At 38.4% G+C, this 24,241-nt stretch overlaps 1 protein-coding gene across 2 annotated transcripts in view; it reads right to left on the bottom strand.

Annotated features, from left to right (window-relative positions):
- Nucleotides 1-4,872: 4,872 nt before the first annotated feature.
- LOC126479274 (ubiquitin-protein ligase E3C) overlaps nt 4,873-24,241 on the bottom strand; it is a 209,568-nt gene continuing 190,199 nt past the window's right edge. For both annotated transcript variants that reach the window (XM_050103771.1, XM_050103772.1), the window contains exon 17: nt 4,873-6,531. In XM_050103771.1, coding sequence (XP_049959728.1) covers nt 6,364-6,531 — 168 coding nt within the window. In that variant the 3' untranslated portion in view covers nt 4,873-6,363. The remainder of the gene's footprint in view (nt 6,532-24,241) is intronic.

The raw sequence follows: 24,241 nt of genomic DNA, 5'->3' as shown, positions 1-24,241 counted from the left end.
GCAGTCTTCTGACGGATGTGACTTTTTTGAGACCTGATTGTCCAATACACTAAGTTATCTCAGTGGTATACTATAATAACCACAAGTTTTTATTTCCCTTTGATATTTTAGAGCCAATTAACTATTCTTTTGAGCCAATTTGTAACTTCAATAATGACTTTCCACATCTCTTTAATCTAACAGTACTTCACATTACTTTCCCATGTCAAGTTCATCAAAAGCTATTCTGTGATCAACAACACATCTGGTTATAGTCTCGTAACATTTTTTACATTAACATTAAAAAAAACTTCCAAAATAGAAGTTTTATTGCCCAGACTGTAGATGTCACATACCGTAATTACTAGTTTCAGCAAAGTTATATTGCCATCTGCAAGTGTTACAAATATATTGCAAGGTTTATAATTATCATACATAACTTTCAAAAACATTAACTGTTTTACATATCATTCGATGCGTGAATTATTAGGACGGTGCATAAGTGCGATGAAACCAGTCCTGGATGATGTGAGCTGTGTGAACACTGGCCCAGTCCTCTTGAAACACTCTTCACATTTGAAGAACAAAGACTGTACCACGGGATACACTTGATCGGCCAAAATGGCCACATAATCCTTGGCAGTAATGAGACCTTGTATAGTAACTATGGGACCCATGGAATACCACAATATGGCTGCCCAAATTACCACTGAATTCCCACCACGTTTCACACTTGAGACAAACTCAGCCAGAAGTTGGAAACAGTGTGCAACCAAATGAGTTTCTTCCACTGCTTCACAGTCCAGGTTTTAAGGCTTTGGTACCACTTTTTCCTGTTATGGACATTTGCATTACTGATGAGTGACTTCGGAATTCCAGCTCACCTTGCAACTCCCAGCTTATGAAGCTCCATTAACGTTGTTTTGGTGTGTGACATTCAGTTCTGTTGCGGCTTTTGCAGCTGTTGTCCTCCTATATGTCTTCACAACCCTCTTGTGTGACAGTCCATCACCACCACTCAACACACACTTTCATCTGCACTGACTTAACAGATAATGTTCTTCCACTTTCCCTGTATGTGGTATAAATTTTCAATACAGTGCCTCTTGAAACATCAAAAACTTCAGCTACCTCACTAACAGAAGCAACCACTATATGAGCACAAACAATTTGGCCACATTCAAAGCCACTTAGCTCTGACATAATGCACTCAAAACTACACCCAACATGATCAAACAATGACTGACACCTGCAATGTATTGAGGACATGGTAGAAGTGCCATTCATAGTTAAATGCAACAATACAACCTGCAGTCTTGGCTACCATCTGAAATTATGTTCAAGTACGCATTTCTCATTGTGTTTCTATATTTTAATTCAATCCATGTATTTCTACCACAACTGTACAAATGCACTGCATACGATTCAGCAGCTGACACCCAACTCGTTTCCCTTGGCTGACACCTTGACACACAGTTTATCAACTGGCTTCGGCCCATGAACATTACTGGCATTAGTGTGGTCCAATGAACTCTGGTTTCAGCTGAATCAAGTGATGGGTGCTCATGAGTGAGGTGCATAACTCATAAAGCTATGGGTCTTGCTTGACAAACAATGCTCAGCTGAAGCAAGCTGTTGTTCAGTTATGATCTCAGCTGTATTCATATGGTCACAATTAGGCCTCTTGTATGGCTGCAGTAAAAAGTGCATGCCAGGTGGAAACACTTGCAAATTATCTGCATCCCTCTATGGCATTACAATGCCCTTATGGAGATTTATGATACAACAGGACTGCTAATTCGATGCACACAGATGGTTTGATGAATACTCTAGCGCATTTGCGACCATGGCTGAATGGAGTGATTAAATGTACATATATTTTCAGCAAGCCACCTTGTGGCTTATGATGAAAGGTACCACTGTCACTTCCCCTTTTTCTAGATCAGTCACAAATGGTATGCAGTAAGAATAACTTAACAAATCTTTCTACAAGCTTGAATCTATCTAATTTTATCTTCATGCGCTTTTCATGAGGTATATTTAGAAGGAAGCAATACATTGAGTGACTCTTCTAGCATCATATGCGCTCAGAATTTTAACAGTAAACAACACCATGGTGCATAACACCTCTTCCCGTGATGGATCGAGCATGCCGAGGAAGCTTTTACACTAACTACCATATTTACTCGAATCTTAGCCGCACTTTTTTTCCGGTTTTTGTAATCCAAAAAACCGCCTGTGGCTTAGAATCGAGAGCAGAGCGGAAGTTCTGAAAAATGTTGGTAGGTGCCGCCACATTTAACTTCTGCCGTCGAATATATGTAGCGCTACACAGGCATGCTTTGCAGGCACTGAGATAAATACTGGCGCCAGAACCTCTGCATCAGTAAATAAATTTATAAAAAGGTGGAAGACGAGCTTCTTTTTTCTACGCCCCGAGACTGGCTAGACTGTCTGGGATGTTTGTCAATATAGCCAACTCTATGTTCTGACTTTTTTCCTACCTGTGACAAGTGATGGTTGCTAATAGGAACTTTTATGAATTGTGAATCACATGCAGTACCTTACAGTTTCTAAATAGTGTACATGTGGGAATGTTTGAATATTTAAAAATATTAACTAAACTGTTTTCCACGTAAATTCATTATTCAAGGTAATGTTTTTAAGGTGCAGGTTCTAATGCAGCACTTAGTTTTACTGGGAAATCAGTTAATTAGAAATGGCACCTAATTGGAAATCCTAAGGTAACATAAAAATGGGGAAAAAAGTGGACTGATATATATTTCAGAGCATACCGACACTATTTATAAAGGCTGGTAGTTCAATTTCAAGTAGCATACCATATTCCGAATACTTTGAAACTAACTAATTTATGAGATAATTAATATTCAGTTTCAGAAATAGCTACATTTTCCACTGGGAATTTTGCCTCAGTGCTTGTTAAATTCCAACCTTTGCTGCTGTACTTTTGTTAACATGATTTTTATGCAGCAGTAGACATACTTGATTTACTGATTAGGTCATTAATTAAGATTTTTGTGTAGTTTTCAATACAATACTTGTACTCTTAAGTAAGGTGTACCCAAAGCAGATGCATAAAATGTTTCCATAAACTTTTCTAAATTCCTATATTACAATTTTTTTGTAAACCCAATTTTTATCAATACTTATTCGTCCATTCTGAGTAGCAAAATTTAATCTAACCATTTTTTAAATAATTGCGGAGTTTCTGAAATAAGAAGTTGTTCATACACCAGTCTTCGAATAGTCAGATGTCACTCAAAATCAGCAGTATGCACCCAGTCCTGGTCAAGCTAACTGTTCGCATAAATATGTGTATCAGTATCTGCAAAAACTCAATTTTGCGGCCTAAAAACTTTTGTTTGATTCCTGTAACTCAAATTAATGAGTAGTTTGTCTCAATTGTGTTTGTGGTTGGTAAGAGACTTGGACTGTCATTTTCATTTGAAAGAGCTGTTGTTGAGAGTGGTGACTTTCATTAGCGACCGAGTTCAGTAAATTATTGCAGTGTACTTTTACCTGATGTATTAACTACAAGACAGTACTGTATGTGGACTGTGACATTTAGTGTAAATATGAACTGTGTTACCTGCCAACTTAAATATTTCGTTAGCAATGTGTTGAGGCTAGTACTGATTATCGGACAATGTTTCATTAACTTGTGCTTCATTAATTTTATATTTCTCTGAGTAATTTTGCCAATGAAATCATGGCCATTTTTGAGCACTGACCTGATAGTAAGTGCTAAAAATTTTCTGAAGTTGAAAAACTGGTCAGCTTCCTAACAATAATGTCCTTGAGGATAACAAAATGTGTGAAAAAGTGAAACCAAAATTGTTTAGTGTACATTTTTTTTAAAGCAAACAATAAGATTTTTCAGCTTCCAGATAACAGACTAATGTGTTATTGAGAAGGCAATGGAGGCTACAGAAAATCATCTTGGTGATTCTTGAAAGTGGTAACCCCAAGAAAATTGCTACAAGTGGGGTGATTACATGTTTTATATGGAGGGAAATAAAATCCAGGGGTTGGAAGCTGTACATTGTTTTTGTAAGTATGAATTCCAATGGCAACAAAGTGTGTGTGTGTGTGTGTGTGTGTGTGTGTGTTACCATGGATCAAAGATTAGCAAGTGTTCCTTCTTCAATCAGTAGGTTTTAAAACTTGCAGATGTATACCCATCCATAAGTACGTCTAGACCATATAGGTTCCATTTATTTTGATTTCACTTCAGTCTCCCTGTACTGGAGAAATCACAGTAGTTACTGACGCATCAGAATACATTCCAGTTCCTTGAAATTCATCCTACTGGAACCTACAGTATCTATGGAGTATTATGTGCAAATGTATTATGATGTCATTGACCACAAATGTATTATGATGTCATTGACCACTTTTAGATGTGCATGTCAATTAGTAGAAACAGCATACTGAAAAATGGATACTTAAGCCATAATTACTGACAAATTTAATTTCATAATAGGTGCCAATAATGAAAATTAAATTGTAAATGCCTTCTCAAAGGCATCACATACCAGTACTGGGAAATAAGAGGAAATATTTAAATTCTATATTATCAAAGATCTCCTCTCTCCACTAGAAGGCTCAAATGAAAGCAAGGGCACCTCTCACTGTTGAGTGTATACTAAGGACAAAAAACAACAGCTTATGCAACATGAAATTTGCAGACAAAGAAAGTAATAACACTGAGTTCCACCTGCAAGTGCTTTCTGTTTTGTGTCTGTCCCCTTCTTAATAATTGTAGACAGCGTGAAGAGGTAACAAAACAGTATTTTATTAGTAAAATTGTCTAATTCACAGCAGAAACATCTGAAGAAGTACTAACTGCACAGACCACAGTCTGGCAAACTGTAGATATGTGAAAATATTATATTTTATATATTACATTAAATAAGTTTCCAAATCAAACACAAGCTTTACATCATCAGATACAAACATGCTTACATTCATACATAATCACATGACATTTCCAAAAGACATTAACAATATACAAACATATACAACCTGCTAGTTTTAAAAAGGTATCCGTATTAAAATCAGACACTTCTTGTTGAGCATACCCTGGTACATAGCACTGCTGCTGTCCACACAACTTTGTACAACACCTTCTTTACATTTTGACACAACAAATATGGTAGAGTAATAATGTACTCAAATACACTACTTGTTCTACACACATATAAATTATATATGGTACATGCCAGTCAGTACTCCAAGACTGTGACTACTGTTTTCATCAAACATAGAAAGCGCATGAAATAAAGTCAAACAAGTGCCAAATGCTTCATAAACATACAAGATTGCCCCTTTTTTTGTCAAAGACTGCATCTTTCTTTTTAAAAAGTTCCATACTCCAGTAAAAGAAACATAATATGATTTTCATCTATGTATGTCTCCTTGTGATATTCAGTCTTTGATGAACAGGAAATATGTGTATTAATTTATATGTAAGTGAGTAACATTTAATCAAGAATGTGGAGCAGACTTCCAGTTTTACTACACACCTACTATAATTTTGGTATTAATTTAATAGAAAATAGATTCCAGTTTTCTCCGTATAATAAAAAGTGCAACTACTGTTAAAATGGCTAGGAAAACTTTCCTGCAGCACACTCAATCTTCATACACAAGCAGTATCAAAATAAAGTTCATTTGTAAACACTCTGTCTGTGAGTACAGTAGTTCATAAAATTACAAAGGTCTATAACTTGCTATAACAAATAGGTAAAATTGCAAAAGAAACAAAAACGTGACTAATGTAAATAGATACATTTTTGTTATAGTTTATAGCAATGAGAGAAGCAAATGATGTTCACAATATTGACCATAAATGTGTAGAACATAAACATTTAATACACACACTGGGTTGATAACTTAAATGCACTCATAAAAAAGTTTTTACAGTGGTGTATGTCACATAAATTGTAACAGAACAGTCATCAAACTCCACACTTACATCAGAAAACGCAACATTAACATGTAGGCAGGACCAGCCACCATTTAACCTTTATGACATGCTGTGAAGACTTAACATAGTTGCTTCCATTGTGGATAAGCATTAAAATTTTATTAGTCAGAAAAAAATTTCTGCAAGCAATTATATGATCTCAATGTAACAAATACATTGTGCACTTAAATATGGACCATCTTCCAACTCTGTAGAGAGACCACTTTTGTCCTGTGACTAAAATTTCACACCAATGTGATATGTAATGGCCCAGCAATAAGTACACTGGATTTCTTAATGAGGAACAACTTATTGTCTGCTACACAATCTTTAATGTTGTACACAAATACATTATTCATTTTCTTGCACATGTAACTTACAAAATAAAGGACAATTTAACTAAGCTCAAACCCAGCACCTGCTTGAATTGCGTACAAAAGTTTATCACGTAATGTGTTGACATCTGGAAACTCTGGCAGCTTAAGTAGATTCATACAAGTACTTGCTGTTGGAAGGCGATCTGAACTTCCTGCATGCTGCACACAGAAAGGAGGCTCCAGCTCCTGTAAGAAAACAGAATAGTTTTGCACTGATCAAGGCCTGAGAAAACTAACAAGTAATCAATGCAATTTTTTGTTTTAGATTGCTAACATTTAGAGACAACCATGTGACCCCTGCAAAACGTTTGCACTTCCATAGTTTTAAATAATGACCCTACTTGGAATGAGTGTAGTCGTTGGGATAAGGATAATTGTGTGAATTAACAGAAACCATCTTTAAAAATGGACCAAATGATGTGCAATAATAATTACGAATTTATGATAAATCTTTGTAAATACATTTTTGTGCATGTAATTTTGAACAAAGTTCTTTACAGAGCATTAGACTATCCCAGTGTAAATGATATTTGACAGAAGAGAGTATTTTATGGAAGCACGTAAAGCTGTAGTAGCAATAGATAAATCACAATTCAATGCAACAGTGTCAAATATGTTTGTTCCCTGTTGTCCATCATGGATATGAGACAGTGGCCAGTCAAATATTTACCAAAGGAACATTGCCAAACATATGAATGTTTGGCAATTTATCTTTGGTAAATATGTTTGTTGTTTTGGAAAGTATATTCATTTAGAAAATTCAACTTGTCATACTGACAGAGAGAATGGACTACTGCAGTGATCACAGTTATTATTTATGACAAGTCTGTATACAAACCAATCAGTTAATAAGTACTTTAAAACAAATAAAATGGTATTTGTAATAACATAATACAAAAAGGAGATCTCTTACTTGTGATTAGTAAGTTAGTTCTGCAAAATATTGGTATCAAGTTGGGTGCCTGTGATGCCCTTTTGTCTATGATAGTTCAAATTTCAATAAATAATAAGTTTCAGTGCAACATTGATCATTGATATGCAGTGTCAGAAGCCAGCTGAAAGGCTTTCTGATGATACCTCATTCATCCCAGTATGATTACTATGTGTTGAGAAAAGGGATGTTGACTTGAGAAATAATACACAGTATATTATCAGAAAACAAAGTAAAATATTATGCAAAAATTCCAATAAAACAACTGCTTTGGTGCACATATGAAAAACAGTACACAAGACAACATTATAAAGAAAAAAAAAAAAGAACAGGACAAAAACAATGAGGACAATTTAAAAGTGATATGGTAGAAACTGCAGTAGCCGTATGTGGAAGGAAAAGTGACAGAAAATGATGGAAGGAGACATGGTGGAATGAAAGAGTCGGGGTTGTAGGAAGAAAGAACAAAGCCTTCAGATAGTGGTTCTGAGAAAGGACCGAATTAGTGAGGGAGAAGTATAAAAAGAAATAAGAAATAGGCAAATAAGACAGTGGAAAGGAGAGAAGAAAGTACTATATGAAATGGTAAAATGTGAGAGGTTTGAGAGAGGGTTCAACGACGATATAAATAAATGGTTAAGAGGTTAATAACAAAGAGACACTGAAGATAGTGTGGAAGGAACACTTTGAGCACTTGCAAAATCCGAACGGGCTTGGAGATAAGGATAACAGACTAAAGGAGGTAAAGAAAAACTCTGGGGAGGGGGGGGGGGGGGGGGCGGTATCTGGGTATCTGACATGGAAATAGCACAGGACAAGATGAAAGGGGAAAAGATACCAGGTACGGACAAAGTAAGTGTCGAAATGGTGACGGCAGCAAGAGATGTTTGTTGGTCTTCAGAAAAATTGGCATGTATTCAAGAACGAGAGTAGGAAGGTTTGTAGAAAATATAGGGGAGTCACACTGTGCCAAGGTATATGAAAAGGTCCTGGAGAACAGAAACCAAACAAAGGGTGAAACAAATTGAGAGAGGAACAGCATGGCTTCAGACCTGGGAGCTCATATCTGATTGACACAGCACCAGGCACACCACTATGAATTTGGGGAAGACCTTGTGATGGTCTTTCTCAGAATAGAAAAAGCATTTGACACGTCTGTAGAAGAAAGGTCGGGGAAGCACTAGAGTAGAAGGGGACGATGGGGGGAAAAAAAAAAAAAAAAAAAGGACAAGAAGCAGAGTTGGGGAAGATGTACTGTGGAACTCTGAGTTGTGTGGAAATGGGAAATGAAAGGCTGGATTGATTCCAGCAAAATAAAGGGTATGAAACGGAGCAGGACATTGTCACCTCACCTCTTCACTGTGGTCTTGGATGAGATAATAACTAAGATGACAGAAAAAACTGGAGAAGGCAAGATGAAAGCAATGGTGTTTGTGGCTGACTTGATGGTCTGTGGAAACAGGGTGGAGGAGATTCAGGAACAACGGGATGCTTGAGAAAAAATGGTTAAGACGGCAGAGTATGAAATTTAATGTAAACAAATATGAGATTGTGGTTACAACCAGAAAAAAAGATAGGACCAACTATCGGAATAAGGATTGAAGGTGAACAATTGAAGAAGATGGAAAGTGTCAGGTACTTGGAAAGTGTGATACAGGAAATTGGACCAAATGAGCAAGAGATCAGTGAACATGGCAGACAAGCAGAATCATTCCTGCAAGGTGTTAGGAGCCTGGCATGGAGCAAAGACCTCCCACAAAGAAGCAAAGTAGAATTATATGGAAGTTTCTTTATCCCAGTGCTGACCTATGTTCTGAAACATGGGTGATGATGAAATGATCTGTAAGTAGATTATAGGTAAGTAAAATGAAGTTTCCTGAAAGTAAGATGGGAGAAACAAGGAAAGAGAGGGTGAGGAATGAAGCAGTAAGGGAAGCAGTGAAAGAGGGACCTTTGTGGAGTGGGATACAAACACTAAGACTAATATAGAATGGGCACTTAAAGAGAATGGAAAACAAGAGGATTCCCAAGAAGATACATGAAATGGAGAGGCAAAGAAAATGACCAAGAGGAAGAGCAAGGAATAGATGGGTGAAAGGTGTAGAGTAGTTTACCACAGGACTGGACCAGAGTGAATGCAGAAAGATGGTGGGAAAACAGCACTAGATTGCATGGCTTATGTTCCCTGAGGCTGGAAACTTCAATATGAAGATGAAGAAGAATAAGATGATGATGATGATAAAAGACAAATAGTATCTGAAAATCAGAGGTAGTTCATTGTAATTTGTATTTCACCATTGAAAAAAGTTTAGGGGAGACAGTGTGGCCTGTTCATCCAAACAGTGACTGATGTTATCATATGGATTTCAAAGATTTCTCATAATCTGAAAAGACCAATGGACAAAATAAAGCAGCGTTGGTCAGTCAAGAGCAAGATTGGAATGCAAACAAAAAATCAATCATAGTCATCATATACTTTAGAACAGGAACCATCACTTAGAAGGACTTGTTTCTTAATGCTGAAACTATCATCTGGCAAACTCACTTTGCCATTTTTTGAAACAAGCCTCATTGTATTAGAAATTAGAATCACAGTCAAATTCAAATTCACAACTGTTGTTACTGTAAGGCAACAGAGATAATATGCTGGGCAAAATAGACCGGAAAATACTTGTTTTGTGTTTTGATGGGCATTGTATTTTCTTTGCTTAGTGTTTTGGTTTTCTATTAATTGCAACGAATTATAAAAGTGTGGTGATAAATGTGTAAAATTATATAATGCATTTAGATTTAAATATTATAAAATGCTGTAAACGAATTGTGGCCATGTTAAGGGCTTATTTTGACTAGTGTGGTGTCATGTGACCCGCCTCAGGACTGTGGATATGAGTGGGAAAACGGGGTCTTTTTGTGGTTGGCCGTTGTGGTGGCGAGTTGGGAGCGGCAAAGTGCCGCGAGTGCAAGCATGGACGCCAGTGTATGCGAAGCAACAACGTGAAAGTGCGTGGGTGTGAGACAAACAGTCTACAAATCGCACCGATTATTATTTGTACAGATCAAATTTATTTGCGAACGTAAAAATGCATGGCCACAAAGTTAAAGTGTTTCTTTTGAATAAATAAGTTTCAGTCTGAACGTGTATAGTTCATTTCACTGCTGTTCAAAAGTTAGCCAATATCTGACTCAATAATAGGGTGCAAATGCAACCGTTTACTACCAACCCCCTTTGCAGATGAGCCACATGAAAAATAGGTAGTAAACGAGCCCGAGTTCAGTTGCATTACGTTGCACGGAAAGCATAGAAAGCAATCGCAGAAACTACAGTATTTTCAGAGTACAAGAAGAATAATGTTTAAGTATGCTCTTGATGATCTGCATGAATGTGCTATGGAGAAGCAATTTCTTAAATATTCTGACAGTACATGTAATACCAAATCAGTGAAAACTTGGCAGTTTTATTGTACAGATCTACACTTTAAGGACAGCAAAGAAGTAATCAGAACCACTACGTTGCCCGTAAGATCCTGTTTTCAAAAAATGCCTGAACAGACTTGTAATGATGTATGAAGATGGTATCTGTTCTTTCAGACATGTCCGAAAGAACAGATGCCATCTAAATATAGTTCAAGCTAACTGGCCATTGACCTCCTCCTGTGCTGGATGCACACATATTGTCCGAACTCTTTACGGGACTCGGTAAGATTGTCTGCCGTGAGTAATGAGTGTAATGGGCAGGGGCACTACGAATGTAGTGTAAGGACATTAAGTTGGGAATGTGGGTTTCATGGGGAGCGTGCAAGGGATAAATCTCTGCAGTCACAGTATCCCTCTCTGCCCTTGGTGGCTCAGATGGATAGTGTGTCTGCCATGTTAGCAGGAGATCCTGGGCTCGAGTCCCAGTCAGGGCACACATTTTCAACTGTCCCCGTTGATGTATGATGTGTTTCAGCAATATAAGAGGGTTGTTCTAATTAAACCGATTGTGTTCTGAGTGCTGCAGCGAAGGCTACATAAGCCGCAAGATGCTGAAACATCATACATATGTTCCATTAATTGGTGCACATTTCCTGCCACTAGGTCAAAATATGGCACTGTAAGCAGTCAGAATGTGGTGTGGCTGTAGAAAAAGGGGAGAAACAATAAAACACATGATAATGGTGGTTCCAGCACATTTACTAGGACAGGGTCACAAGCGTGCTCAATAAGGTCTCCCAAATCAACAACATGCGCATCTGTAAAACGGCATGGTCGACAGTTGCTTGCAACATATCCGGTGTAAGTAGAGCGACATGTCGTCGCATGCTATCCTTCAGATCAGGAAGAGTTCACATACATTCCTGATATATCCCCACAACCAAAAACACATGGATTTAGGTCGGGGGATCTGGACAGCAACCCACCTCAAAATTGCCTAAAGGTGATGCAATCATTATCAAAGGTTTCTTGGAGCATATCTTTCACCTGGGAAGCGACATGTGGTATTGCGCCATCTTGCATAAAAATAGTTGTGTGGACACAGTTGCATTCTTGCAACGCCGGAATCATGTGTTGGGCAATTAGGTCCTTTCAACGTGCATGTCACTGTACATCTAATAAGCCCACAAGGCATCATCATCTTGAAGAAAAATGGACAGAGAATGAAGGAGCTCGTGAAACCATATCACACAGTCACATAAGCTGAATTCAGAGGAAGTTCCTGTGGAAAAAAGGTATATGACAGTTCTGTGCGTTTATAGCACTGTGCAGAGTGAAATGTAACTCATCCATTCAAAGAATATTCCCTGGTCACATGTCATCCATTTCTATCCTTGCCAAAAAACTAGGGGCAAAGTCATAGTGCTCTAGTTTGTCTTGGGGCTTAATTTGGTGCACATTCTGAATCTTGTGACGATACCAGTGTAAAATGTGCCACAACATTTTTTGAAATACTGACCAGGAGAGAGACAAATATCAACACACAGCTTGAGCACTGGCTACCGACTTTCAGGCGTGTGTTGCACGATCGGCTATAGCTATTGCAACTTCACCAACAACTGCCATTGGAATGGGCTGCCTCTTCAAGACACACTACCTAATTCACGTGTTTCTTCAAATTTCTTGATCATATTCTCTAGCCCATTTAATGACATGGGGTCTCTTTGAAGGTGTTTCTGTCAGTGATATTCCTGCAGTGCAGCTCTGCTATTACTGCCATTCTGATAAAACAACTTTACCAGCAGTGAATAGTCTTTCTTCTCAGTATCTGTTAAGTTTCGTATGGAAAACTTCAACCTTCTTAACCTTTACATCACCAGTCACTTAACAAAAGAAATCAACATGCATCATCAAGCAATGAACAGCATACTGATGTCAAAACAGGAAAAATTTCACTTTATGACTGCTCACAGCGCTATATTTTCAGCTGGTGGCAGAAAGTAGAACTATTATTTTTCAGCATATTCTGTGAGCGAACATATTACTGAATATACCTATGATGTTTCAGCGCCCTGTGATGTATACAGTCTGCATTGCAGCACTCCAAACACCATCAGTTAACTATAGCCATCTGGTAACTGGAAAACTGCATTTTTATGGGAAAAAATGAAGCAGCATCGTTCAAATAGTCATTAGCTTAATGAAACATGTACCAACACACACTCACTATGTACTCAAAAGTATCAGGACACCCACAAAAACATACGTTTTCCATATCACATGGTCATGTGATTGGGTATCACTTGTGCGATACGTCTGTACGCGAGATTTTCACACTACTAAACATTCCTAGGTCCACTGCTTCCGGATGTGAGAGTGAAGTGGAAACATGAAGGGAAATGTACAGTACAAAAGTGTACAGACTGACCCCGTCTATTAACTGACAGAGACTGCCGACAGTTGAAGAGGGTCGTAGTGTGTCATAGGGAGACATCTATCCAGATCATCACACAGGAATTCCAAACTGCATCAGGATCCACTGCAAATACTATGACAGTTAGGTGGCAGGTGAGAAAACTTGGATTTCATGGTCGAGCAGCTGCTCATAAGCCAAACATCACACTGGTAAATGCCAAATGATGCCTCGCTTGGTGTAAGGTGCGTAGACATTGGACGACTGAACAGTGCAAAGATTTTGTGTGGAGTCACAAATCATGGTACACAATGTGGTGATCTGATGGCAGGGTGTGGGTATGGTGAATGCCCGGTGAATGTCATCTGCCAGCATGTGTAGAGCCAACAGTAAATTCTGGAGGCGGTGGTGTTATGGTGTGGCTGTGCTTTTCATGGAGGGGGCTTGCACCCCTTGTTGTTTTGCATGGCACTACCACAGCACTGCATGCAGCTTTACTGTATGGTTAAATGATGATGGTGTCCTCTTGGGTAAAATATTCCGGAGGTAAAATAGTCCCTCATTCGGATCTCCAGGCAGGGACTACTCAAGAGGACGTTATTATCAGGAGAAAGAAAACTGGCGTTCTACGGATCGGAGCGTGGAATGTCAGATCCCTTCATCGGGCAGGTAGGTTAGAAAATTTAAAAAGGGAAATGGAGGTAGGTTAATTTAATTTAATTTATTTATTGTTCCGTGGGACCACATTAAGGAGAAGTATCCATGGTCATGGAACGAATCAATACATGAAATTATAACACGATAGTGGAAACAGATAAAATGAAATATAAGAAACATATTCAGGCAACAATTCGTAAGTTTAAATAAAGAGAATCAACAATGTAACACTGGAATTTGCTTAATTTTTCAGCTCTTCCAGGAGCCCCTCGACAGAATGGAAGGAGTGAGCCATGAGGAAACTCTTCAGTTTAGACTTAAAAGTGTTTGGGCTACTGCTAAGATTTTTGAGTTCTTGTGGTAGCTTATTGAAAACGGATGCAGCAGAATACTGCACTCCTTTCTGCACAAGAGTCAAGGAAGTGCATTCCACATGCAGATTTGATTTCTGCCTAGTATTAACTGAGTGAAAGCTGCTAACTCTTGGGAATAAGCTAATATTGCTAATAACAAACAACATTAAAGAAAATATATACTGTGAGGGCAATGTCAGAATTCCTAGACTATTGAATAGGGGTCGACAAGAGGTTCTCAAACTTGCACCACACATAGCTCGAACAGCCCGTTTTTGAGCCAAAAATACCCTTTTTAAATCAGAAGAATTACCCCAAAAAATTATACCATATGACATAAGCGTATGAAAATATGCGAAGTAGACTACTTTTAGTGTTGAACTGTCACTTATTTCAGATACTGTTCTAATGGTAAATAAAGCAGCATTTAGTTTCTGAACAAGATCCTGAACATGGGCTTTCCACAACAGCTTACTACTATCCGAACACCTAGGAACTTGAACTGATCCGTCTCGCTTGTAATATGCTCATTCTGTCTGATCAAAATATCGTTTCTTGTTGAATTGTGAGTTAGAAACTGTAAAAACTGAGTCTTACTGTGATTTAGCATCAAATTATTTTCCACAAGCCACGAACTTATTTCATGAACTACATTATTTGATACTGTTTCAATATTACACACAAGATCCTTCACTACCAAGCTGGTGTCATCAGCAAACAGAAATATTTTTGAATCACCTGTAATACTAGAAGGCATATCATTTATATAAATAAGAAACAGCAGTGGCCCCAGCACCGTCCCTTGGGGAATGCCCCACTTGACTGTGCCCCATTGGGACTGAACATCACTACCACTCTCAATATTCCGGAGAATTACCTTCTGATTTCTGTTCTTAAAGTAAGGGGCGAACCAATTACTCCATAATGGTCCAACTTCTGTAGTAATATTTTGTGGTCAACACAGTCAAAAGCCTTTGTTAAATCAAAGAAAACACCTAAAGTTCGCAGCCTTTTATTTAATCCGCCCAAAACTTCACAGAGAAAAGAGAATATAGCATTTTCAGTTGTTACATCATTTCTAAAACCAAACTGTACATGTGACAACAAATTATGTGAATTTAAATTCTCCAGTAACCTTGTATATACAACCCTCTCGATAACTTTAGCAAACACCGATGGCATAGAAATAGGTCTATAACTGTCAACATTATCCCTGTCTCCCTTTTTATAAAGTGGCTTCACTACCGAGTACTTTAAGCGGTCAGGAAACCGACCACTCCTAAAGGAAAAGTTACAGATATGGCTAAGTACTGGGCTAACATACATAGAACAATACTTCAGTATTCTGCTAGATACCCCGTCATATCCATGAGAGTTCTTGGTCTTTAATGATTTAATTATTAACTCAATCTCCCTCTTGTGAGTATCACGGAGGAGCATTTCAGGTAACGGTCTCGGAACACTTTTTTCTAAGAGCGCTATATGATTCCCTGTTGGGACTAGGTTTCTATTTAGTTCACCTGCTATATTCAGAAAGTGATTATTAAATACTGTACATATATGCGACTTATCAGTAACACGGACATTCCCACTACCCACTGATTCAATATCCTCGACCTGTCTTTGCAGACCAGCCACTTCCTTTACGACTGACCATATGGTTTTAATTTTATCCTGAGACTTAGCTATTCTATCTGTATACCACAAATAAATATTGTCTATGGTTGTTCTACTGTTCCCTTGCACTCTCGTTGGAAAGAATATGATTTGCATAAGATTATATGAATTAAGGAGGTCTACCAGCATCCTTTTCCTTGCACAATCACTTATACAATTAATATTGAAGTCACCACATATAACTAACTTTTTGTGTTTCCTATAAAGTGAACCAAGAACTTCCTCTAGCTTTAGCAAAAATGTTGTGAAATCAGAGTCTGGGGATCTATAAATAACAACAGTAAGAAGTTTAGCTCCACTAAATTTAACCACACCTGCACAACATTCAAACACCTTTTCAGTGCAGTACTTTGACACATCAATTGACTCAAATGGGATACTGTTTTTCACATACATGGCTACTCCCCCACACCGCAAAGAGCTCCTAGAAAAGCTGCCAGCCAACCTGTATCCTGGTAAAGGAAGCCTCTGAATTATCTCCTTATTTAAGAAGTGTTCAGATATACCAATAATTTCAGAGTCAACATCTATAAGCAGTTCACTAACTTTATCTCTAATACCTTGTATATTTTGATGAAATATACTAATTCCCTCATTAATCGGATACCTAAGCATTGTCAAAAGTGGTTTCTTTGTTAGAGAGACTTCCCTTAAGCAGGAATACCTATCAGCTGACTTCAATTTAAAAAAGGTACAACTCTAACACCCACAACTACCGGAATTTTTCCATGAGTGATCCCACCACCCCCACCTATGCTGTCACCTATAAGCTTTGCCAACCTCCCCTTTCCATAGCTGTTGAGGTGCAGGCCATGTCTAGTGAAACCCGTCCTGCTGATAGACTCCACTGACACCACTGAAATGTGACTCATGCCTTCTGTCATCAGCGCACCCCCAAGTCTCATGTTATTACGCCTGACGGCTGTATTAAGATGAGGCCGATCGTGATGCTGAAACAGTTCCACGAAATGCACATTCATGTTGCCAGTCTGAGTGGCTATCTTTTCCAGGTCACCATCTATGTCATACTCCCCATCCCTGTCAATACTATTACCAGCCCCACCCACAATCACTACCTGATCCTCTTTAGTAAAATTCCTACATAGCCCCCCTATGTTAACAGTCACCTGAGCCAATCCTGCATTAGGCTTCACAATGCTGGTGACTGGTACTCACTCCCCAACACTTCCTGCAACTGCTGGCCTACACCTCTACCATGAGAACTACCTAACAGCAGAACCTTCTTCTTTCTCTTAGACTTTTCAACTGTCCTATCCACCGTAACTGCTGAGGTCTGCTGCATAATTCCTACATCTACAGCTAGATATACATCTACATCTACAGTTAGATATAGTGGGAATTAGTGAAGTTCGTTGGCAGGAGGGACAAGACTTTTGGTCAGGTGAATAGAGGGTTATAAATACAAAACCAAATACGGGTAATGCAGAAGTAGGTTTAATAATTAATAAAAAAATTGGAGTGCAGGTAAGCTACTACAAACAGCATAGTGAACGCATTATTGTGGCCAAGATAGACATGAAGCCCGTGCCTAATACAGTAGTACAAGTTTATATGCCAACTAGCTCCCAGATGATGGAGAAATCGATGAAATGTATGATGAGATAAAATAAATTATTCAGGTAGTGAAGGGAGATGAAAATTTAATAGTCATGGGTGACTGGAATTCGGTAGTAGGAAAAGGGAGAGAAGGAAACATAGTAGGTGAATATGGATTGGGGGTAAGAAGTGAAAGAGGAAGCTGTCTGGTAGAATTTTGCACAGAGCATACCTTAATCATAACTAACACTTGGTTCAAGAATCATAAAATAAGGTTGTATACATGGAAGAATCCTGGAGATACTAGAAGGTATCAGATACATTATATAATGGTAAGACAGAGATTTAGGAACCAGGTTTTAAATTGTAAGACATTTCCAGTAGCAGATGTGGACTCTGACCACAATCTGTTGGTTATGAACTGTAGATTAAAACTGAAGAAACTGCAAAAAGGTGGGAATTTAGGGAGATGGGACCTGGATAAACTGACTAAACCAGAGGTTGTACAGAGTTTCAGGAACAGCATAAGGGAACAATTGACAGGAATGGGGGAAAGAAATATAGTAGATGAAGAATGGGTAGCTCTGAGGGATGAAGTAGTGAAGGCAGAAGAGGATCAAGTAGGTAAAAGGACGAGGGCTAGTAGAAATCCTTTGGTAACAGAAGAGATATTGAATTTAATTGATGAAAGGAGAAAATATAAAAATGCAGTAAATGAAGCAGGCAAAAAGCAATAGAAACGTCTCAAAAATGAGATCAACAGGAAGTGCAAAATGGCTAAGCAGGGATGGCTAGAGGACAAATGTAAGGATGTAGAGGCTTATCTCACTAGAGGTAAGATAGAAACCGCCTACAGGAAAATTAAAGAGACCTTTGGAGAAAAGAGAACCACTTGTATGAATATCAAGAGCTCAGATGGAAACCCAGTTCTAAGCAAAGAAGGGAAAGCAGAAAGGTGGAAGGAGTATATAGAGGGTCTATACAAGGGCAATGTTCTTGAGGACAATATTATGGAAATGGAAGAGGGTGTAGATGAAGATGAAATGGGAAATACGATACTGCCTGAAGAGTTTGAGAGAGCACTGAAAGACTTAAGTCGAAACAAGGCCCCGGGAGTAGACAACATTCCATTAGAACTAATGAACGCCTTGAGAGAGCCAGTCCTGACAAAACTCTACCATCTGGTGAGTAAGATGTACGAGACAGGCGAAATACCCTCAGACTTCAAGAAGAGTATAATAATTCCAATCCCAAAGATAGCAGGTGTTGACAGATGTGAAAATTACCGAACTATCAGTTTAATAAGTACGGCTGCAAAATACTAACACGAATTCTTTACAGACGAATGGAAAAACTGGTAGAAGCTGATCTCGAGGGAGATCAGTTTGGATTCTGTAGAAATACTGGAACACATGAGGCAATACTGACCTAACGACTTATCTTCGCAGAAGGATTAAGGAAAGGCAAACCTACGTTTCTAGCATTTGTCGACTTAGAGAAAGCTTTTGACAATGTTGACTGGAATACTCTCTTTCAAATTCTGAAGGTGGCAGGGGTAAAATACAGGGAGCAAAAGGCTATTTACAATTTGTATAGAAACCAGACGGCAGTTATAAGAACCGAGGGGCATGAAAGGGAAGCAGTGGTTGGGAAGGCAGTGAGACATGGTTGTAGCCTTTCCCCAATGTTATTCAATCTGTATACTGAGGAAGCAGTAAAGGAAACAAAAGAAAAATACGGAGTAGGTATTAAAATTCACGGAGAAGAAATAAAAACTTTGAGGTTCACCGATGACATTGTAATTCTGTCAGAGACAGCAAAGGACTTGGAAGAGCAGTTGAATGGAACGGACAATGTCTTGAAAGGAGGATATAAGATGAACAGGAACAAAAGTAAAACGAGGATAATGGAATGTAGTTGAATTAAGTCGGGTGATGCTGAGGGAATTAGATTAGGAAATGAGACACTAAAAGTACTAAAGGAGTTTTGCTATTTGGGGAGCAAAATAACTGATGATGGTTGAAGTAGAGAGGATATAAAATGTAGACTGGCAATGGCAAGTAAAGCGTTTCTGAAGAAGTGAAATTTGTTAACATCGAGTATAGATTTAAGTGTCAGGAAGTCGTTTCTGAAAGTATTTGTATGGAGTGTAGCCATGTGTGGAAGAGAAACATGGACGATAAATAGTTTGGACAAGAAGAGAATAGAAGCTTTCGAAATGTGGTGGTGCAGAAGAATGCTGAAGATTAGATGGGTAGATCACATAATTAATGAGGAGGTATTGAATAGAATTGGGGAGAAGAGGAGTTTGTGGCACAACTTGACAAAAAGAAGGGACCGGTTGGTAGGACATATTCTGAGGCATCAAGGGATCACAAATTTAGCATTGGAGGGCAGCGTGGAATGTAAAAATTGTAGAGGGAGACCAAGAGATGAATACACTAAGCAGATTCAGAAGGATGTAGGTGGCAGTAAGTACTGGGAGATGAAGAAGCTTGCACGGGATAGAGTAGTATGGAGAGCTGCATCAAACCAGTCTCAGGACTGAAGACCACAATAACAACAACAACATAACCACCACCACAGCACAGGCCTATATTAATGTTTCAAGCACCTTCTTGCTTCCCACAGTTGAAGAGCAATTCAGGGATGGCGATTGCATCTTTCAACACAATCGAGCACCTGTTCATAATGCATGGCCTGTGGCAGAGTGGTTACATGACAATAATATCCCTGTAATGGTCTGGCCTGCACAGAATCCTGACCTGAATCCTACAGAACACCTTCCTACAGAACACCTTTGGGATGTTTTGGAATGCCAACTTTGTGTCAGGCCTCACTGGCCAACATCGATACCTCTCCTCAGTGCAGCATTCCATGAAGCAAAGGCTCCCATTCCCCATGAAACCTTCCAGCACCTGATTGTACATATGCCTGCGAGAGTGGAAGCTGTCATCAAGGTTAAGGGTGGGCCAAACCATACTGAATTCCAGCATTACCAATGGACGGCGCCATGCACTTTTAAGTTATTTTCAGCCAGGTGTTCAGATACTTTTGATCAAATAGTGTATATACAGTGAATGAACGGTGGCAAAGTGACACTGGCTGATATTATTTCCACACAATAATGTCAGTCCACATTTTTTGTGCCTTGTTCTGTGTGTTCCATACACAACACATTACTAGAGAAATGTCTTAACCAAAGCCAATGCATTTACATCTTGAGAACATGATTTAAAACCACTCTTAAAGGATTACATATTTAAGAACTTACATAAAACGTTTCAGTTAAACTGAAGACCACAATCTATCTAATTTTCCTCCTATGGAAAACATATTGTCAGTTAAGAGGATGACCTTCATCTTTCTGTATTGTTGCAGCAACTTGGAGGGGACTTCACTAATTATTTACTTGAGTAATTAGTGCTACACTTTTAACAATATACATGTCTACCCAGATCTGTAAACACAATAGTCCTACTGACATGGGCAGGATTTAAAGTTAGGTTTGTCTGATACTACATAGTTTTACTGTAGTAGATAAGAAACAGAATTTGATCTGAATGTAAGTGTTATGGAAGGAATCTATTTCTGATATTTATTTTTTCTACTTTCATATAGGGTATGCATCCCTTTCTATGGTTTTATACTCTGATGCAAAAGTGTCAAAGGACATCAGAAAGAAAACTGAAGAAAAAAAGAAATCAAACATGAAAGAGTATCTTAATATTTGGAATCCTATGGTAACACTAGTATTTGTATTACACACATCCTGACCTTGTTGAATATAGACAGCTGATAATGGTTAGTGGAAATTTACATAAATGTTTTGTCTGATGTATTAAATAATAACAGTAGCTGAGTAGTAATGAAGGAGGACAGTAGCTTTCTTCACAATATCTGTTTCTCCCTCAAAGCACATATTAATATGTAAAATAATCCAGAAGTCATTCACATAATTGTCAGCGTGTGTAGATAAGCACTAATTGCAATTTGTTGTTAGTAGTATACTTTACAGAAATAGCCAATTTTTGTCTGTTTAATATACAACTTGAATCATTTCATATCCTTGAACGCTCACCGTTATTTATGGAACATAATGAATGAATGAATCTACGGACATGATGCCTAAATCCACATATATTGAACTGTAATGGTTTTAAGACTGAAGTCAAATCCTTCTACTCTGGTGCATTTCTTGTTAACTGCATCTGATGTCATATAACTGCTCTTGTTTAAAAACCCAAACTGAGAATGGAAGTTACAATGTCACTATTTAAAGCATCTGCAGCAAATATATATAACTTTAACAAACTGTCTTTCCAAATGTTGCAATACAGTTAATGCTTATTAAACCAATGGAATTTCTATATGATTTCAAAAGTATGTTCAGTTTGTTATTCCTAGATTTAAAGCAGTTATAAAGTTTCTGCCTATATTGAATTAGTAATATTTATTCATTATGTTTCTTGCTGATTTTCAAACAAAAATGAGCGAAGATTTACAGCCAGTCCTTGTGAGGGTACTTGATTTTCCAGATATTTTGTAGCCAAAGTTTAGAAATAAATAATTTCGTTGAGTGGAATTGACATCTCATACTAATTCTTAACATAAATGAACACTCTTTACTAGTAGAATTGTATGCATTTTTGTTACCCAGGATGATCATTCAGAATATAAAATTTTAATTATGTAAGAAGGTTTAATAGGCAACAAGTCATGTTTTGTGTATTTTGCTTTTTACATGAGGTATTCTGTCTGGTCTCCATGCCTTTACATGAGAGCTAAAGACATACTTAAAGAGTCCTGATGTGAAAAGATGTCAGAGGTGACAACGAGTCTTGTACGCTGGACACGCTGTCAAGGAATACCAGCCTGTTATTTATTACCCGGAAGGTCTCCTGTAACAATATACTTATCATCCAATATGTGTTATATTCAAAGGAGCAATAAAAGCCTTAAAAAACAAGAGTTGCCAGCACCTGGTTTTTAGTAAGAACTACTTTATTCTGTATATAAGAAGAATATTTAAGAAGTCAGGAGTTCACACTCTACTCCGAGCTGGTGTGTGTGTGTGTGTGTGTGTGTGTGTGTGTGTGTGCAGCATTTTCAAATGAAGTCCCAAAAGTAACATGCCATCATAAAACATTTGTTTCAAAAAGTTTATTGCTAACAGCAATTCATACAATGTTTGCAAAGGGATATACTCCTTAATTTTCAACAGTCAAGAAAGAGGAGGTGCATTCAAGTAGGGTTGGACTTCACTTGATGATTTACAAAGAATGTCCATAAACTACAAGGGTCGTTCAATAAGTAATGCCCCACATTACAGAGTTACAATTTGGTGACAATATACATCAACATGTCTTGTCCACGTCCTATTTTTCTATGTAGTCTCTATCACGTTCTATGGCGGAACGCCAACATTGTGGAAGAGCATGTACTCCCTGCTGGTGAAAGCTCTTGTCCTGTACGCCTAGCCATGTTTTCACGGCATGACCGACACACTCGTCATCTTAAAAGTGTGTTCCCCATAGAGAATCTTTAAGCGCCCCAAGAGATGGAAGTCCAAGGGTGCCAGGTCTGGACTGTAGGGGTGATGAGGAGCAGTGGTTGTGACAGGACGTCCCAGGCATAGCTTATTACGGAGCTCTGCCCAATTGTACTCCTATCAACTGCAGGATCGCTATACACTGCACACAAACAGTTATGGACGTTCATCACGGTTTCTTTTTCTGCACACAGGAATTCAATAACAGCACACCGCTTGTAACGTGTGTCTATGTATATCCCATTTTGATGCTGTACCACGGCTCTGCCATTTGCCAGAACAGTTCAAAGCAAACATCAAATGCAAAGCACCACCAAGGAAGTTCGTCTAAAAAAAAATGTAGGGCGTTACTTACTGAACAACCCTCATACAACCACAAATTAAAAAATCAACACCAGAACAGTATATTGCATGACCAGCAATTATAGGTGTACAAATTAGCTGACACCATAGGTTTATCAGAGGAAAAAGTATGGTAGATTTTATATTAAAAATGGTGAGAAATATTTTTTTTTACAAATGAGATTATGAAATGAGTGCTATTGACGGGTGGGGGAGGGGGGGGGGGGGGGAAGAGATAGTATAAGATATACACCAAAGTGAAAATGGGAAAAATGAGCATTTAATCAAAGTAGTGGCAGAATGCAAAGCCACGATTATCTATGTGAAGCTCTCGCGTCCAACTGCCCGCCTCCATGGCTGAGTGACCAACTTGATACACACTCATTCAGAGGACTTGTGTCCAATGCCCACTACTGCTAAGGATTTTTACTTGCTGGGGGCACTGGACTAGGGTAAAATCAGCCTCATGATGCCATCTGAGGAGCTACCTGATTCAGGGGCAGTGGCTCCAAGGTCAAAACATTGACAACGGCCATGACTGCAGTGTGCTCACCCCATGCCCCTCCATACCGCATCCAATGATGAATGACTGAAGATGAAACTGTGGTCAGCTGACTATTACGTAGCCATCAGGGTCTAATTGCAGAGTCCCCCCCCTCCCCACTCCTTTCAATAACCAATCAATAGATGTGTCATTCAACTCTTCTTGTACACTTCTGTGTCTTCCTAAGCCTTTCTTCCACTTTATTCTAGTTTAGAAAGGTTTCCTGTTCCTCCTTCTACCATTATACTTTATTTTCTTTCCCGATAGTTCCTAGTCTTAACCTTATCTCCACCTCTAAGTCACTCCACCAATTGTTAATGGGGTAGGGGGAAGGGGGGGGGGGGGGCACATATTTCTGTGGCATATATTTGCCACTCTTTTTCAGAACAATTTGTTATTAGAGTAAAATCTTATCCTTCTCGCCTAAATATGGAAAATAATCTTAGCCATGAGCTAA

This window comes from Schistocerca serialis, chromosome 1, assembly GCF_023864345.2.
Source record: "Schistocerca serialis cubense isolate TAMUIC-IGC-003099 chromosome 1, iqSchSeri2.2, whole genome shotgun sequence".
Lineage (NCBI taxonomy): Eukaryota > Metazoa > Arthropoda > Insecta > Orthoptera > Acrididae > Schistocerca > Schistocerca serialis.
Note: the sequence above shows the minus strand (reverse complement) of the source record. Positions and strands in the feature narration are given on the sequence as shown.